Below are 17763 nucleotides of genomic sequence, written 5' to 3'. Positions count from 1 at the left end.
GGAGGTGTATTTTCCGGAGTCCTTATGAATTTATAAGCAAAGAAATTTGAAAGCTTGCCAAGTCTCTCTTCTGGAAGGGACAATTAGACTCTTCTCGTCGACCTTGAGGGGAGTGAACGAGACGTTGAGGAGTTTGTCCGACCGATCGTTAAGTTACCTGGTCCCTTCCTTCGTTGACGTCCTTTGTCAAGATTAGTCAACTTCAAATAATTCCTCCATTTACCAATTCAAACTTCGCGCCATATACCGTTTCGAAGGTTAAATTTTTTAATTTGCATACCCTCCAAGCGTCTCGACCTGTTCATCTTTCATCTAACTTTTGTTTCCTATTTTGTATCTTTGCTGAGGCGTTGAACGTTTACTTCGTAATAAACGAAATTGAGTACAGCGATATTCCAACCACTTGATAAAGCAAACATGGTAAGGGGAAAAAGATAGTTCTACGGCGACTGTGAAGATAGGGCAAAGTCTTCTTAGTTCAGGAACTAAATTTAGTTCGACATGTGTGGACGTAGGTTTGTCTGGCGCCAAGGAACAAAATATGTAGTTCGACTGCAAAAATATTAGGTTACTTCGAAAACAGTCACCAGTCAACACTTCCCTGAGACGTTACATGTGTTTCGTTCACTGTTCGTTGCTCGTGATCCAATTAAAAGAGATTCCCAGGAGTCATTGCGGAAACTTTTCAAAATCAAAGTCGGTAGTCTATTAATGCGATTACGATTGATCGTCGGATGACAAGAAGTTGGACGATTTACAGGCAACGATCGACACACAAACGTGAAATGTGACTCGCTATTGAAGATCTGTGAAGTCTGTAGCCATGGAACGATTAATTGCGCCATTGAGCGTATCGCATTGCCGGTATTATTGAATCGAGCATAGCCCGCCACTCGGAGAATAATTATGAAATCATTCACTCGTGGAACAATTTCAAGCTGTAGCTCCGCTTTTCATTTAATTCCTGATGTTTAGTCGCTCTATTTTCAAAGGGTGCTTGCACGGCATTGTTAATTCGTGTCACTAAATTGATTCGAACGAAAGCCTCCTTTACCCTCTCTCTCTCTCTCTCTCTCTCTTACCTGTTTTTAAGCAGAAAATTATGCGAATTATTAAAACTGATTTAATTACAATTCACAGTTATGCATTTATTATTATGTATGCGCTTGTAAGTAAACTAAAAACGGGAAGGAAGAATTATTTTAAAATTTCCGGGCCTGACAAAAATTGATCGAAATGGTTGTAGCGAAACACGCATCGTGCCTCGATAAGTAATATTTTTGTCCAGGAGTGGTGGAACGTTGGCTTGGCGCTCTCCAATTATTAGAACCCCAAGCAGTGCTGTAACAAGTTTGCGACCCTCGCGTCTCCATCGAGCACGGATTTGGAAGGGGTTGGCTGAAAGCTCGCTTCGTGCCACTGCCACGTACATGATCGCGCGACTCTTATGAATATCATAAATTTTACGCAATGTAGCCGACAATTTCACCCGATCATCAACATAAAATCTACTGTTTCCGGACCGGCGGGTGCTCGCCCGCGTGCTGAAATGAAACCTAGTAGGACGCGCGGCTAGATTTAGAGCGGCTGCGCGAGTCGCGAACGAGTATTCCGCATGACGTCGATCTCGATCCCTTGCCTTTAGAATGGATGCGATTGTAGGCAGTTTTCAGGCGAACAATTATTCACCAGATCCGGCCACTTAGTTGGCGCGTTCTCCGTTAACGAGTGAGTTTTGTCCCATCGTGTCTGGGATTCTTTCGCGATTCTCTAATTAAAAGCTGCCGCTTGTGGCTTCGTCGTGAGCGTTTCGGGGTTTTATAACGCGCTAATAGTCGCGGCTGGAGAGGGTCGAATTAATTTGTACACATTTTTCCCGGCTCGAGGATAGTTTGTTGGCGCTGTGCTAGGAAAGAATTTATCATTATTCGCTGGAACCTGTGCGACACAACGCGACAAGAGTTTCTCGCGCGTCTACCAAAATGTCCTTTGTTTTCCTTGGTCATCGTTGTTCGTGAAAGTAACGCGGAAACAACGGCATAGTATAGTATCGACGTTCGCATACGTCTGGGTTGGGCCAGCTTCGGGAAATTTTCCACGACGCCGCCAGCAATTTCAGCCGGTCATCGGCGTAAAGTCGATGCTCATTGTAAGCCCGGGCTGGTTCACGAGAATGCTAGCAGACAAGAGTACACCAATGGTGGGTGGACAGGAGGTGGCAGTGGGGGACTAGCTAGCGAGGGCACGAGAGAGGAGTTAATGGGGACGAACTGTAGAAGTGGCTATAGTCTAGAACCGTGTTAGGGCCAGGGCCATTAAGCTTAATGACATAATGAAGTAAATGGCTGTGCATGCCATGCCACGCCGGAGACTATAGCTTATAACCGCCGGGCCTCCACCCCCGCGCAATATACCGCGTGCCAGGAATTCCTGACTTATGCCGGCACTGCCCAGTCGAAAGGGGTAGCTAGCATGGGGTGCACCCACCCTCCCTCTTTATTCCTCTCCTCCCTCCCTCTTTCTCACGTGCGCGCTCTTCTACCGTTTCCCTGCTCCAATCGTCCTGTCTCTCTTTTAACCCTTCGACTAGCAGCGTGTGTGTCGTATCTCTCGCTAGTCAAATGTTTCTGTTCATCTATTCCCCGAAGCTCCTTCTTTACTGTTCTCGTATATTACGTAAGGGTTGCTGTGACACAAAGTTGCATCGCACACGTGCTAGAAGCGAATTTATTTCGGGAATTGCCAAGGCGTCGCCGGCCTCTCAGTCGTTGGTGTTCGTCCCGAGAGCTTCCCTCGTTTTCCGGGAGACGATTCGCTAAAAACCACGTCCTGCCGCGTCGGGGCGGTAACATCCGTGCACACCTTCTCTGTAACCCTCTTGAATTTCCTGCGAGGACTCGTAATTATGCGTTTCGTGTACCGTCCGAGCACACGACGGAAGAGGGTCGTGTATGCGTTAAGTATTTAATGTAATTTTGTGAAGGCGGACTGTAGACAGCGAGAGAGACAAGCGCGAGAGCATCCTCGGTGAAATTGCGTGACTCATCTCTCTTGTTTGCCGCCCGCTACTACTTTCCTTTCACCGGATTCGAGGCTTTTCTGCCCGCGACTTTGAAAGCTCTGCGCGAAACACTCGCGTTAATCACACGAAAGTGCCTAATGCGCTGCTTGATAGCAGCAATTTCAGTATTAATTGGACGCGTGAATGGACCACGCGCTCTCTACTCCAACGTTCACATCCAGCTTGCTAGTTTCAGTTTTTCGTTTTAAGACTATTCGCTCGGTTCGATTTAATTGTGAACAAGAAACTACGACGTGCAAAGGAAACTACGTAGTTTTGTGGAATCGATAGAAAAGACCACTTTCTATTCGGTGGACGAACAAGAAGACCTTGAACATTCTACGACGGAAGACTAGTTGCTCACGAACAGCGTAGAACAAAGTACGTTCGTGTAAGTAAAAAAACGCGTTGTTTTCGGGCAATCAACACTTTACCCATTGTCTCTAGCTGGCACCTGAATGCGTGGCCATCATAATATTCACACCATTCGTAGAGGGTCGAATTTCGAGCATGGCCACCGCGGGCTACGGAGAATGGTACGAGACGCTCGTGAAAACACGTTTCTGACCACGAGGTGTGAAGCCCTTGGAAGAAAAAGAAACGGAGGAACCGCGTGGGGTAGACGAGAGCAAAAGAGTCGAGAAGCGCTTCCAAGAAGTACGCCCACGAATTCGTTATTCTATTTTTTTCTCGTTTTTTTTTTCTTCGGCCGCGTCCTATTCATTAATTATCGCCATTCAAGGGGGCCACGGTCTCCTGATTGTGAAGTCCGGGATCGATGAAACGCGTTTCGCAGTAACCGTGATTAAACCGTCGAGTTTTCATGAAATAACCTGTCGGGAACTAGTTTTACCCGAGAACTTAATTACTGCTGTATTATGCACGCTGGATGCGCGAATCGGTGGCTCGAGAAACAACGTAATTCCTGCTGCTTAAAAGAAAACTCATCTCCCTCCGTGTCACCTCCTGAACGTTAATTATACGTCTTCGTTACCATTGTCGGTCTCGAACGCTGTATCTAAAATAATTACAGCGCCCATCTTTCTCTACTATGCAACCCTGCAATTTGAATCTGTTACCAATGCTTCTCGGACAACCATTTTTTCTTTCTATTACGGAATTCTAATTTAAGAGCGTTGAAAAAATAAAGGAAGATTGAAAAAATGCGAAGAGAGACAAAACGCACGAGGCGAATCGAGTTGAAGTCTCTAGAGGGCGCGCGATCGAACCGGTCAAATTAATTCGACCCCGAAAACATCGTGAAAGCATTAGCAGCTTACCCTAAGCTACTGTCGGTCTGTTACAAGTGTTTTACAGCGTGTTACATGGTGCAGCAAAACTACCTAGCGTTGAGGGTCCCTAATCTACCGAAACATCCCGAGGGATGTATCCCAGCATCGACTGCACTCGGATACGCTCCATTCGCCCTTTCGGCTATGTAAACGACTACGTTACATGTTTCACGCGCTCGATAAATAATTCTCTATCTGATGCATTTTTCATGTTGCGTCGGTATTTCTCACTCTGTGTCCGAGGGGGTATGTGTAAGTCCCACAAATGTAAAAACGATGACTTTCCTTGGATTCCGTTGGCCTCAGTTGTCGTTACTTAGCTGATTCTTTATTTTTATGGAAATAAATCTTACTATCGATAGAGAAATCAGTGACCGAGTCATTTTGAGATTTCTATATTAACTTTATTATTATTTATAATCGTTTTCGTTATTTGCCAGTGATAAAATTACCACTGCGTATTTTGTGATGCTTTAAAAATTTGTAATAACTGTACGAATACACCTTATTATCTTTATCTTTCACGCGTTGATTCCTGGGAATGATAGGTAGAGCAAAGTGAAGGGTGACGTATCAAATTGACTCATAATATCGGATGGGATTACTACTCGATTTCACATCCTGAATTGCGAATGACTAACAAACGATTGCACCTTATGAATAAACTTTCAAAGGACAATTTATTAATTAGTAGCATTTCTTTAATGATATTTAAGACAGTATATAATTACTTTCTTGATAACAATCTGTTGTTCGATAACGAGATAATCCATGAGTTTTTAATTATCCATTGTTACGGGACAGGTTCAATTTTTCCTGACAATGTTTGCGATACCAGCACGAAAACGGCGAGGAAACTAGCATTTGTTTCGTTAATCATCCAGCTGCTTTCACTAGCTCGTCTCGTATTTACGTAGTTTCGTTTATAAAATGGCAGCCAGGCCGAAACGAGGAAATCGGGCGTCTCGCGGAACGGGACCAAGAAGAAGACGACAAGAAGACGACGGGTCGTCTCATTCACACGGCGACGAGGTAATTTCTCTCGATGAATCCACGAAAGGGCATTTATCCGTTCTCCGAGCCGCGAAAAGGGGCGGAAACGAATTTTCAATTACGACGCACAAAAGACCGGGTAATTCTCTGGGTTTAAAACGACTTCGCGGTGCATAGCGAACACGCGGAAGGGAGAGCTGGAGAAAGATGGACAAGAAGAAGGGATGAACGACGATGCTATGAAAAGATTTTCAAATTAAATTTCGGGATTAGTACCCTGGTTTAATACGGACAAGTGACGACTGAAGACGTCCCAGGGGTGTGCTACGTGCTACCTTCGCTCTCCCCATGGGATAGCGTACACACGGGCCACTGTGTAACAACGTGACGACGTTTCTGACCCACCCTCCGTCTCGTAACACTTCGCGCGTTTCCATTTGCTCGATGTAAACTCGTCGTTCGGCAGCCTCCCTTTCTCTCGACCGGTTTTCACCGGATCGAGTCTTCTGTCCGGTGTCCAGTTGGATGCAATTTCAACGAATGGCGAGTCCAAAGGGCAGATGTTGACCCTATTGAAAACGTAAAACAAAGTAGATAGGAGTAAATTATGCGATTGAACGCGTGCGAAAATTTGTACAAAAATGCATTAGTATTTTCTGCTTCTTATTCTGATAATGATGAGATGAGTGACTTTCTTCAAGCAAATATTATGGCGGAATAGAAAAATCTTTGGAACACTGATATCGTTACCTACTATAACCAAAGAAAAAGAGTATCGCCTCGTACCGTCCACTTAACGGAAACGAAAGAAAAGTATATCGATGAATGGACGCCGCTGCCCGTCTATGAAACGTTAAACGCAATTTCATGGGGTTCGATCAGTGACGATAAGAGGCAGCATCAGGCAGGATTAGAATATCAATTATCGAAGAAACACAGGCCGTCGGTTTCTAAGAGGTTCTATTAGATACGAGCAGTCTGGCGCAAGCCAGCCAAGCAAGGCCACGGGTTTAAGGTCTTAACAGCTACTAAAGCAAAAGCTCCTTCTGTCTCGCTCTTAAGCACGGAAAACAAGCCGTGTTAGACGAAGGGGTGTATTGAGGGCCGCCATTGGCTATCCACGCTCCTTTATTGCCGGTTGCCTGGTAACCGGCTTGCCACCGACACACACCGATGGCAACCACCCTGCAACCACCCTGAAACCCGACAGCGCCGCGCACACCCTCGCTTAGGAACTCGCAACCACCACCACCACCAAGTATCGCCACCGTCTCTCGCCACCCTCTCCGCGATGCTCCACGAGCCAATGCATACACACGCACATTTTCTCAGCTACTCGGAACACACGCACACGTACATTCGCGTCAACCACCGTAAACGTGTGGGGATGTGCGATGGAATCTTCGTGTAATCGCCAAGAGTTGGTTGTGTGAGTGCGCGAAATAACACTGCCTGGTCTCAGCGTGTACGTACGCATGGCGTGAATATATTTAGCCAGGAAACTACCACTGTTTTCACGCGAGAGGGTGTTTCGAGAGCTGCCTCTCCGGCTGCCTCTGTGTGCACAAAGTCTGTGCTCCTGGCCGAGTAGACCGCAAAGTTTTCTCTGAAGTTGCTGGATTTCTTCCTTTTATCGGTGCTCCTGACAGCAGTTGAGGAAGATACTTTCCTGGATGATTGTGTTCCGCTGTTCGTAATCGCGGGCAGGACGTTGGGAGGAACGAAAGAAGGGGGTTGAAGTTTCTGGCTGCTGACTCTCCAAGTCGCGGCCTGTTTGATGTATGCTTTGGTCGCAGACTGCAACTTTGAAATTGATATACTTTACTACAGAAAATGAGGAAAGTTTGGAAAAAGACTTTGAGTTGCAAATTTCAAAGGAATGCTCGACATCCTGAAACTTACGCCCAAAATATTCAGTTATTAATAATTGCGAGAGAACATAGTCTACAGACGCTATCTGTTTTCTGCAAAACTCACACTCAAATTCAGTCGTTCGATCGACCTTGTCCAATGTCATATTAAATCCAATAAAACGTTTCAGAGTGACGGTCAATTTGTTAGAACGACGACGTATACGAGCAAGCGTAATCTTGCGAGTTCTCTCATCGAGAAGATTAAAAACAATTGCTTCTGAAGTGGCTGTATGCGCAAACACGGTGTCTCCCTAGCGTAGTTCCCGAGGGAGGTCGCGACATCCCACGATATTCGAGGGCACTACGAACGGATTAGATCCAGGACAAATTAGAGGAGAGAGAAGCATCGGTCGCTGGGAAGCCGGGAATATATCAGGGTAGAGGGCAAACGTGTCCCGCTGGTCCCGTAATAGCTAACTGGATTTGATTAATCGATTTGGTTACAGCCTCCTACTTAGCCATCCTGACGCTTCCTGCCGTGTTTAATATCGATCATTCTCACGCGAGAATACGAGAATACGTCGTCATTCGCTATTTCTTTTCCGCGATTGTGCGACACGATCTAGTTAGGAGATGCAGTGCTGCGTCTCGAGCCGCAGATCTAAAATATCGTTCGACTTCTTCGTACAAAGAGAAAGAATTTTGTCTGGATTTGTTCCTTTTTTCTCGCTTAATCTCGTAGGATACGCTTGGAGAGAAAATACGAATAAACTTCAAACCCTCGATGCGATGTTATTAGCGTCAACTAGTCCGTACAAAATAATAATTGCAATTTATCGTAAGAATAATATGAAAAGATACACGGCAATTCGTACCTATGATATTTTCCATTAGTTGCGATGCAGTACATATAGCAACACCATTTTCTTCAGGTTATTAGCATCCACTTGCGTCTACGTTCTCCGACGTGCAAAGCGATTGATTCGACGGCTTGCGGTAAATAAGCATACTTAAAAAGCCGGCAGCAGGAAGCAACGCGGTGCCGGGGTGGCGTAAAGAGGCCTCTCTACAATCTTGTGAAACAATGCATCGCGCGAGCTCCATGCTCGGTGTCTTAAGCTGTGCACAGTCGAGCCTCAAATATTTATTTTCCATTCGACTCCTTCATTTTTTGCATATGCGTGCATGCAAACTCATTGGCGTTGTTCGTGGAAAATATTGCAATCAGTGGTCTGTAAAGATAGGAAAAATATTTTTTACGTTCTTTCTTCAAACTCGACGAACGAAATGGTGATCACTCTTCGGTTGTTATGCTTACCATGTTATTTTAATTATCCTTTCGCTTTAATGAAAGTGATTCTGCCCGAAGCTGGTAGTTATGCTACGAGTCCAAGTCTTTTTACAAGATTGATAGAATAAATAGAGCAAAATTTATTTGACGCTCGGCTCAGAAAAGACGCTGCTGGATGGTATAGAGAGGCGCGTGTATGGGCAAGGAAGAAATGTTGGATAAAATTAAGCCGGCATGCAAGAAATTTGCTTGAATCCACTGAATGCGCCCGACGCTTCCTCATTAAGTTCTTCGTCTTCGTGACGACACAGCAGGAATACTTTCCTTCTTATCGACCGTGCCGAGATGAGAGTAACATTGGCGATAGTTTTCGTTAAGTAACTACAAACCGAAGAATAGTTGAAAACTCGATAGTTCTAACAAGGTATATAGGTATATCGAATTAATATAATTTTCTCGGATAATTAGGTGATTCCTAACCAAGTGAAACAAAAATCTATTGGAAGGAACGACGTTGTAAACGTCGCACAATATAGTTTAGAGTAAAAAACGATACGCTTTTCATCCCTGACGTTCTCTTTTTTTCTTTTTTTTTTTCTTTTTTCTTTTCAGCGAACTTCGTCAATGATTATAAAGCTATTCGTTTGACTTTGGAGAAGCGTTTTGAAAAAGCGACGAAGTGCAACGCGGACGAAAGCAAGAGAGCAGAATACAGACGCCAGCACAGAAAGGAAGGATTAACAATACATTTTAAAAGCCGCCTTCGCTATTTTCGCATACCATGTGTTCTATGTCGGTCGCGTTCATGAAACTGTTTTACTCAAACTTCGTCGAAATTCCTCTCTCGCCTTCTCTTTTCCAAGCTTTCGTGGCTTTCTCGGTGCTAACACATTTGGAAAACTAGCTTTGGTTATGCTTCCTTTTTCACAAAACTAAAGAACTTTAGTTTCGCGACATCCGTAACAACTTATCCAACGCAATTCTCAGTGTCAACTTCAACCATACATTTTCAGGCTAGATTAAGTCAGCAATGAAATATCGACGCAAAGGAAAGAAAGAGAAGACTTTTCGAAGCGATATCAAAGACCACTCGCTTACCTATCCATTCGCAAGCGACACAACGGGACAAAACACGAGTTACAAATTTGCGCGTACGATCTCAAAGGAACGTTTTTTAGAACTCACGCTCGTACACATTTAAGATCGTGCCATCCTTTCATTGTTCTTTCACGCGATTCTTATTATTTCGCTTGCGATAAAACTATCGCACACGATATTGCAAATGCGTTGCTACTAATATGAACTGTGAAAACTTCGATGGAAATAATTCCATAGGAAGAAATATGAAGATAGCCGTAGTAATCGTATCTATGTAACCGTGTGACGTTAGCAATGTGTTTCGTGGATCCAATTAGTCGAAGAACACATATAATTGGAATTAAGTTCTTAATTAATAGTTAATTAGCTGCCGGTAGTAGCGTCACCAACGGCTGGCAGCAGCAGCAACAACTGTAGTAACGAGTTAGCCCCGGGGAGAGGGATTCATTGTGGAGCGGCGCGCGCGCCACGAAGCCGGTTTTCGCTCATTAATTCGAAATTAATTTATAATTGATAATTATTTTCGGGCCATGGGTCCTATCCGTTTGCCATCTCGACGAACCTTTCTAATTTCCTGCCTCTCTTGTACGTAGAAAATTGCCATTTACCTTGGAAAGCATACACGAGCTGTCGAGTCACGAGCAGTATATATTTAAATGAAAAAGGAAAAAGAAAAGGTCGGAGAAATGTTTTTTTCCTTTCTTTATATCGTTGACATGCACACGCACGCGCCGTTAGCAGCACCCTCCCTAATTGGAGAACCTGGATTTTTGAGATGAAAATCCCGGTACTACGACCAGCTGGACAACAGGCTTTCCCGATATTTTTTCCCCCGACACTCCTATATTTTTTTTTTTTTTTTTCGACGTCAATTTTTTCCGCCCCGCCAGAGGTTGTTCCATCGAACTGTTCGAAATTCTGTTATCGGTAATAAATTTACCAGGTATTTTGCCGGAATATCGAGTGTCAAGTCCGCGCTGCGACAGTCGATATCGCGCATGGAAATTACGTTCCGATCTCCACGAGTTTTTCCGATCGAAACACGCATGTATACCTCGTCCCCGTTAATTGCGTTTCTTTTTTGTTCGGATCGAGTGGATAATGCTTTAAATGCGACGCTCTGCGAGTGCTGGACAAAGGGATGAACGATAAATGGAAAAATAGAATCGCATTACGTGCTTCTTAGTTGCGTGTCGATGCTTCAAAGGGTAAAATTGGAACATGAAAACGGATAAAAATGTTACGCGAATTTAGGTTGCGCGAAGCCCTCATCTTCCTTGTTTCCATCTATGCTGATGTCTCTGACAACCCGACTTTTTTGAATTGCCGAAAGAGACATTCTTTTCTATTCGATTCTCCTGGCTCATCCTCGAAAGCTAGGTTAAAGAGTAAACGTTTTTCATTGTATTATCATTGATCACGATTGATCGTTAACGAAGGAAAGTCAAAGAAGGGATTGCGTGGACAAATAGAACCCGTATTCGATACAATTTGCACGAATACACGTGGTCTCGATTTATTGGCAAATCGGGTATAATGGGTAATTTGATCCTCGATGTACGCGCACGGATAGAATTCAGATCCGATGGATTATTGGACTGCGTTAATGATGATTTTTTGAAGGAAGGAGATACAGCTATAAATGCCATAAATTATGCACGGTTATTTAATCTACGTTCGCTTAACTACAACATCGTTAGCTTTGAAAAGTTAGTACATACCTATTATCCGTTTATTTTGTTGAAATTTAATAAATTTAATGATCTTGTTACAGGTGTCGGGCACAATATAGAATCGGGGAAAGATTTCACGGTCGACGGTCTCTCTGGTTTCAGTAAAAAGAAGAAGAAGAAACGCCGTCATAGGTGAGTGTCTCACCCGAATTTTCGTCGAGAACATTTTTTAGTTATCATTTGTGTTGCATCGAATTTTTCGCCATTTTTCGTAACTTTATTGTCGCCATTAATTTTGTCCGGCGCACTCTGTAAAAATTTTGATTGGAACGCAACGTGAAATCAGCGTGATAGAAATACGTGTGAATAATTAATAACCACTGGCAAAATTTTCGACGCAACGCTGAGAGCTATTCTTCCGCATTTTCGCTTGGTTATCCGCGGGTCTGCGAGACAATCGATCGCGTTTCAGTGATTTTCATTCGGCGATAATGATAAATTTATTCCAAACGAATATATCATTTTAGACTTTTCATCGTGTAATCGACGAGTCCCACCCCCGATAATGAGTTTTCAGCTATTTTGAAGTGACAGACAACCCGAATGCAATCACCGTTCCGCAATAATTGTATACCACGATGAACGAATTCAGACTTAAATTGATCGTTAAAAGATATATTTGTCGCTAGAAATCGATTCCATTGAAACGTTACATCACATAAGATATGTATTTGCGTATTATCGACAGAAAAGATTAAAAATTGATGTTGGAAACTGGTCGAACAGGTGAATGAAGAATTATTATATTCGTAAATTGAACGTAGACAAATTAAAATTTCTCACGGCTCGAATGTTTTATTGTAAAATTTATGAAATCTGTTTTAAATTCTGTAGGGGCAGATTAAAGATAGATTTACGCTGATTGATTTGTTCGAAATTTGTTTCGCCAAAATGTATAGAATTTAATCTTGCTTCGGCTGCATCAACCGATGAAATTGTTTTTCAATATTATTCGAACGATCAACTTTTTCTAGATCTATTTTCACTTACGAAATCAGTGTTTCATTTTCTGCGTGGCTTTTTTCTTTCGAGTGTAGGCTAGCTTTAAGGGAAAAGCTGTAATGGCATATAACTAGGTTCATACGGTTGTTGCTCCAGGACGATCTTCACGTCACAGCAGCTGGAGGAGCTGGAGGCAGCCTTCAAGGAAGCCCATTATCCTGACGTGTATGCTCGCGAGATGCTCAGCCTTCGAACCGATTTGCCCGAAGACAGGATACAGGTGAGCGAAAATCAAAAGACCTATGAAATCCGACCTTCTGACCCACGAATCGGACGGCTTCGATACTACCATTTCCTTGTGAAATTCGCGACTCAGGGGTATCGAGTTTCTTTGCGTAGATTCTCGTAAACCCGAATTGATCAAAGGCTACTACTTTTCTTCGTAACCACTAACTTTTTGTCGATGTTAAGGACTCGAAGACCGTGCGTAATTTAGCTAAATATTTCATTGTTTAAACACTTAATATTTGTAACAAAGATTAAGATATTATGCTCCAAAAGTTACGTGATTATAATGTTTCGAGGATTAATTAAATTAATTTGTGCAAAACAAGAAAACGCAACAGAACGAACAAGAATGGAAAATCGGATTGTAAACGCGTTAAAAAGGGGACCATTCTCAGTCGTGAATTACGTGAATTAGAACGTATAAATAATCGAAAGTGGTTGCTTTCAACGAGGAAACAAAGCTTCTAGCGCGCGTCGTTTTCATAATTTTCCTATTAAATTAACATACAATGCAATTCACTTCAATTACAGCTAACGTAAAATTTATAAAGACGTGTACAGTGAAGTGCTTAGGCTCGCTTTTCGTCACCGTCAAGCACTCGTTCTCGAATAGTTCGTAAATATTACACTGCGCAAAATTTCGACTATAATTCGCTATTAAAACCACAATCTGCTTTAACGATAATTTTGTTCATTAACGAAAATTAACAACGTAACACTCTCTTGGAAAATTTAACGTGCTATTCGTGACGATTATATGATATAATCAGTGGAAATATAAAGCTCCAATACGTTTTCGTGTAATTACTGCGTCGTTTTATCGTTGAAAATTTGGGCTCACAGCGACAACGAGGACGACTTTGTAAACAAATTTAACGCGTATTCGTTCATCAAAGAGAATCATTATCAATTAGTGCCCGGTGTTAGTTACATTTGTATAAATTACCATGCAATTAATTTCGTAAATTCATACGTTATCAACATAATGATGTAACAAAGGTATTATCTGTTTGTAATACTTTAATAAGCTAATTGACCGCAAAAATTTCTTTCATATAGCAATAATATTGTCTAAAAGTAGCCATAGATTTCTTTAACGAAAACGTAAGTTTTTCATCCCCTATCTGCTAGATCATGAATCAAACAACCCTATTATCCCTGCAATCTTATATAAGTCAGAGAACCTTGTTCTAGGACAACACCTCATAGAATACCGTAACAATTTGCGAATCATCTACGCAACGAACCGCAACTTCTTCTTTACCCGATCACAAATGGCATCTTACTCGATGCCGTGGTGATATCGCGCGGAATTATCGACAGCATGCATAAAGCGGCGAAAGAACAGTCGCAAATGAAAGTGGTAAGGGTTGCAGTGGCGGCTGGTTGTCGGGGGTGGAGAATGGCAAGTCCAAAAGGCGCGACTATAAAAGGGAGAATTTTCCCGGGCTGACGGTTAGTTACCGCGGACTCGTGGAGTACCAGGCTGAGATAGGTTTCCGCATGGCGGACCCGGGACAAACTTCCCTTTCTCTCCCTGTTCCTCGTCCCTCATCCTCGCATCGTGATTTACCCCTCCGTCCTTGCTTCTTCTCTGCCTCGTTCTCCTTAATCCTTCGCGTCACTGTATCCTTTCACGAACAACATACGTGCGAACCATGCCTGCGAATTTAGACGGTCCGTGGAAAACGTCGAAACGGAGAACGAAGAAAAGAAAAATTCCAATCTCGAGCCTGTGCTGGGCATCGTAGAAAAGCACCTACCTGACACGTGGGTGTACACGTACGATAACGTCCATGAGTGTCTGTGCATAAATGTCCGCTGCACGTAGGTACATACACGCTACTAAATATATTTTTGTAGAGGTAGGTATGTAACTGGAGAAACCAGGGTGACGAAGGTTAGAGGGATAACAGTGGTCCATGTAACAAGGGTGGCAAAGGAATCTCTAGAAGAGACAACACCAAAGGTAGAAAAGAAACGTTGAGGATACGTGCGACGAAGACGCGGCGGTTAGGTAAAATGAGGAGAAAGATCGCGAGAAAGAGGAAAAGGAGAATAAAAAGAGATGCAAGGGAAAGGGGTAGATAGGTAGGTACAGTCGAGTCGCGATTCACGGGGTTGTTGAAGCTTCGTGGCTGAAGCGTACAGGCGCGTATACAGAAAGAGAGGAGAAAGAGGGGGGAAGGGAGAGAGAGAGAGAGAGAGAGAGAGAGAGAGGAAGAGAGTAACGGCGCCGTGAAACGACAAAGCGGCCATTGCAGGATGGGTGCGGTCCCGCGGGCCAATCAGAGAGACGAGTCGCGGACCGGTCGGCCAATCAGGCCGCGCCTTCCACCCGTCTTTTGTTTCTAAATTTGCGCGCGCGGCGGGGACACAATATAACGAGCGCGCGGGACGAAAAGAGGGGTTAGTAATCGTTAACGGTGATATTTTTGTGTGGGAGTACCGGCTTTCTTCGTCTTTTCTCTACCTCTTCTTTCACTCTACCTTCACCCCTGTACCTCCTCCCTCGTCCTACGCCGCGATCCCTCCTGCTCTCCGTCATCACTCTCGCCGCTTCTCTGTCCGACTCGTTGCCGCGTGAATTTCCTTCCGCTTCTCGATATAGCGCGCGCGTCTCCATCGAGTTTCTTCGTCCCTTGCTCTGTTCCTGCCTGTTCCGAGACCACTCCGACCCCCTATTTCTTTCCTAATTTCTTTGTAGCTTCACTCTCTGGACCCTTTGTCCCGCACATTTTTTTGTTTCTCGCGCGCTCGTGTGCGCGCACGCCGATGCGTGCCGCAAAACAACACGAAGAAGAGCGCCGCGCCGGCCAGTTTTCATATCGATTAGGGGCATTTTATGGCGCTTGACGTGCACGACGAGCGTGTTCGTTGTCAAGTAAATGCCTCCACTGAAATTTATTCGACAATACAAAATAAAGGACTCCGTTCAAGAGGAAATTATAGAAATGTCCGTGAACATTCTTGAAACATTCGTTCGTTCTCTCGTTGATGAAACACTGCGATAAAATTTTGATGTCGTTCGAACCGTAACGAACCGTTAACGTCGAAAGAAAGAGGAGGCCGGAAGGGTCTGCTTCCGCTATCAAATGAAATTATCGTGTCCACTGAGCGATTTGACAATGCACCGTCTGTCAGGTTTCGCACGTTGAAATATTACTTGATTAAATGGACGAGTTTGGTTAGGCCAATGCGGTCTGAACAAATTAATTAGTTATGCTCACTGAATCTTATGCAGACAACGCCGACGTAGAAATACGAGTTTCATCGGGACGATGGTTTGCGTAAACATACACGAGTTTCGTTTTCCAATTCGCTATAACGTCCGACACGAGGTCGCTCCATCATGAAAATATAAAGGACACGCTGCTGCGTTTTCTTTGACGAGACGCTACTTGATTTTTGGTATTGAGAGGCTTTCTCATTTCGAACGGAGACAAAGAGACACAAGAGAAAAGGGAAACATCTTGTTTGAAGAATGGAAAACGCTGGAAGCATTTCTTCGTCTTCTCTTCGCGGCTAAATGAGAAATTTCCGGGACTTTTTCCATGGTATTCATTTCTTAGGACGATACTTACTTACTCCAAAATCACGAGGTCTTTAATACACGCCGGCGTTTCAGAAGCATTCTCCGTAATGTTCGAGTATTGAAAAGGATCACAATAATTGTCAATCCTACACCCTCCGATTCGTTGTGTTATTTCGTCCAACTTTTCCAACGCTGACAACCCAGAGAAAGAAAAACCGGAACGCTCCCGCGGTGAAGTTAATCGAAATGTCTCCGGCAGACCTCCGTTCCGCTTGTTTGCGTAATTGTGCACGCGATTCACGCATGCGGCAATATAATTGCGAGCTCCTACGACCGATTCTGTATCCGGCCCTGATATTTCTCTTATCAAAATGGTCACAGTATAAATGTATCCCCTACTGGATATAAAAAACGAAAATTCCGCAATTTTATAAAAATTATCTTCGTTGTTATCTCTTCGTCTTTCAAACATCATTTGATAAACTAAATTGAAAATTAATTTCTATAAAAGTTTTCGCCATCGATATACGCTAACTATTGCACTCAGTGCTTATAAAGAATACTATTGATAACCGAAAATACGCACTGCCTATAACCGGATGTAACTGTTTGATAGAATTCTTGTGAAACCGTCATGAAAGAAAGCCAACGAGGCTCAAGGGAGTGTCTGGTTTCGAAATTCACCCCCATACAGGAGGAAAGACCGATCGACTTGACTACTCGTTATCGCGATCGCTCTCGTACTTGCAATGAGGCCGCGTCTGATTGGCGCGCAGAATCGCGCACAAACGGACGTAATTTCGGTGGCCGGAGGGTTACGGCTTCTTATGGGGGTGCGAAAATTACAGGCTGCCTCGCCACACGTCCTTTCAACGTGATCGATATCTATATACCTACGCCGAAGGGGGTCCCACCTTGCGGAGTGTTTTGGACGAAATGACACCACGAATCACTGTTCAATTACTGTTTAATTTCGGTAACGCCGCGCGTGCAAGGGCTTAATAAATCGTGGCTTGCATTCGGAACGGACCATACGATGCTGAAAACGTCGTTTTAGTCGCGGTTCCTGCTGCTAATCGCGTTTGGAATATATGACTTTAATTTGCCAACACGTGCTACGTGTTTGCTGAACGCGTACAATTGCTCGGAGTTTAAACATTCACGAGTTTTTCTTTTCTTGATGCACGAGATTCAAACGGGTCAGTTCGTGTGCATCCCGGTAACAAATAGCCGGACGTGTAAACGAAGCGCTGGTCGAAGGAAAAGGAGTCATCCCATTCGTGCGGACAGACGTTTCCCGGTTGAAGTTATCCGGGTAATGAGGGCCGAGTCTCCCACGGGCTCGTTCGAAAAAACAACACGCGTATCCAACCATAAGCGGACCATTAGCGAAGAATTTTGACGTGGCTCACACAATCGTGTTGTGTCCGGCGAGAGGAGTGGAACGCCGGCTGGCTGTGCTGCTGAGAAAAAAATTGACTTCAAGTAGCGACGAACGGCTCACGAGACGCAAGTCATCCACGAAGTCCTCTAGAGGGTTCTCAGCCGGCTTCCACGTACGTTCTTTGACAAAGGTTCCACTGAAGGAAGACCCCCATCCTGACAACAGGGGCCCATTGTCAGTCCCCGTTTCAGCCGAGGCGCCATTGAGGATTCGTTAGAACGTCTTGCCAGGTA

At 44.0% G+C, this 17763-nt stretch overlaps 1 protein-coding gene across 2 annotated transcripts in view; it reads left to right on the top strand.

Moving 5' to 3' along the window:
• LOC117163469 (uncharacterized) overlaps positions 1-17763 on the top strand; it is a 50568-nt gene that overhangs the window by 18738 nt on the left and 14067 nt on the right. For both annotated transcript variants that reach the window (XM_033345778.2, XM_033345776.2), the window contains exons 3-4: positions 11363-11453; positions 12420-12543. In XM_033345778.2, coding sequence (XP_033201669.1) covers positions 11363-11453; positions 12420-12543 — 215 coding nt within the window. The remainder of the gene's footprint in view (positions 1-11362; positions 11454-12419; positions 12544-17763) is intronic.

The sequence above is a fragment of the Bombus vancouverensis genome, chromosome 9 (genome assembly GCF_051014615.1).
Source record: "Bombus vancouverensis nearcticus chromosome 9, iyBomVanc1_principal, whole genome shotgun sequence".
In the NCBI taxonomy this organism is placed as follows: domain Eukaryota; kingdom Metazoa; phylum Arthropoda; class Insecta; order Hymenoptera; family Apidae; genus Bombus; species Bombus vancouverensis.
This window is presented reverse-complemented; position numbering and strand designations above follow the sequence as displayed.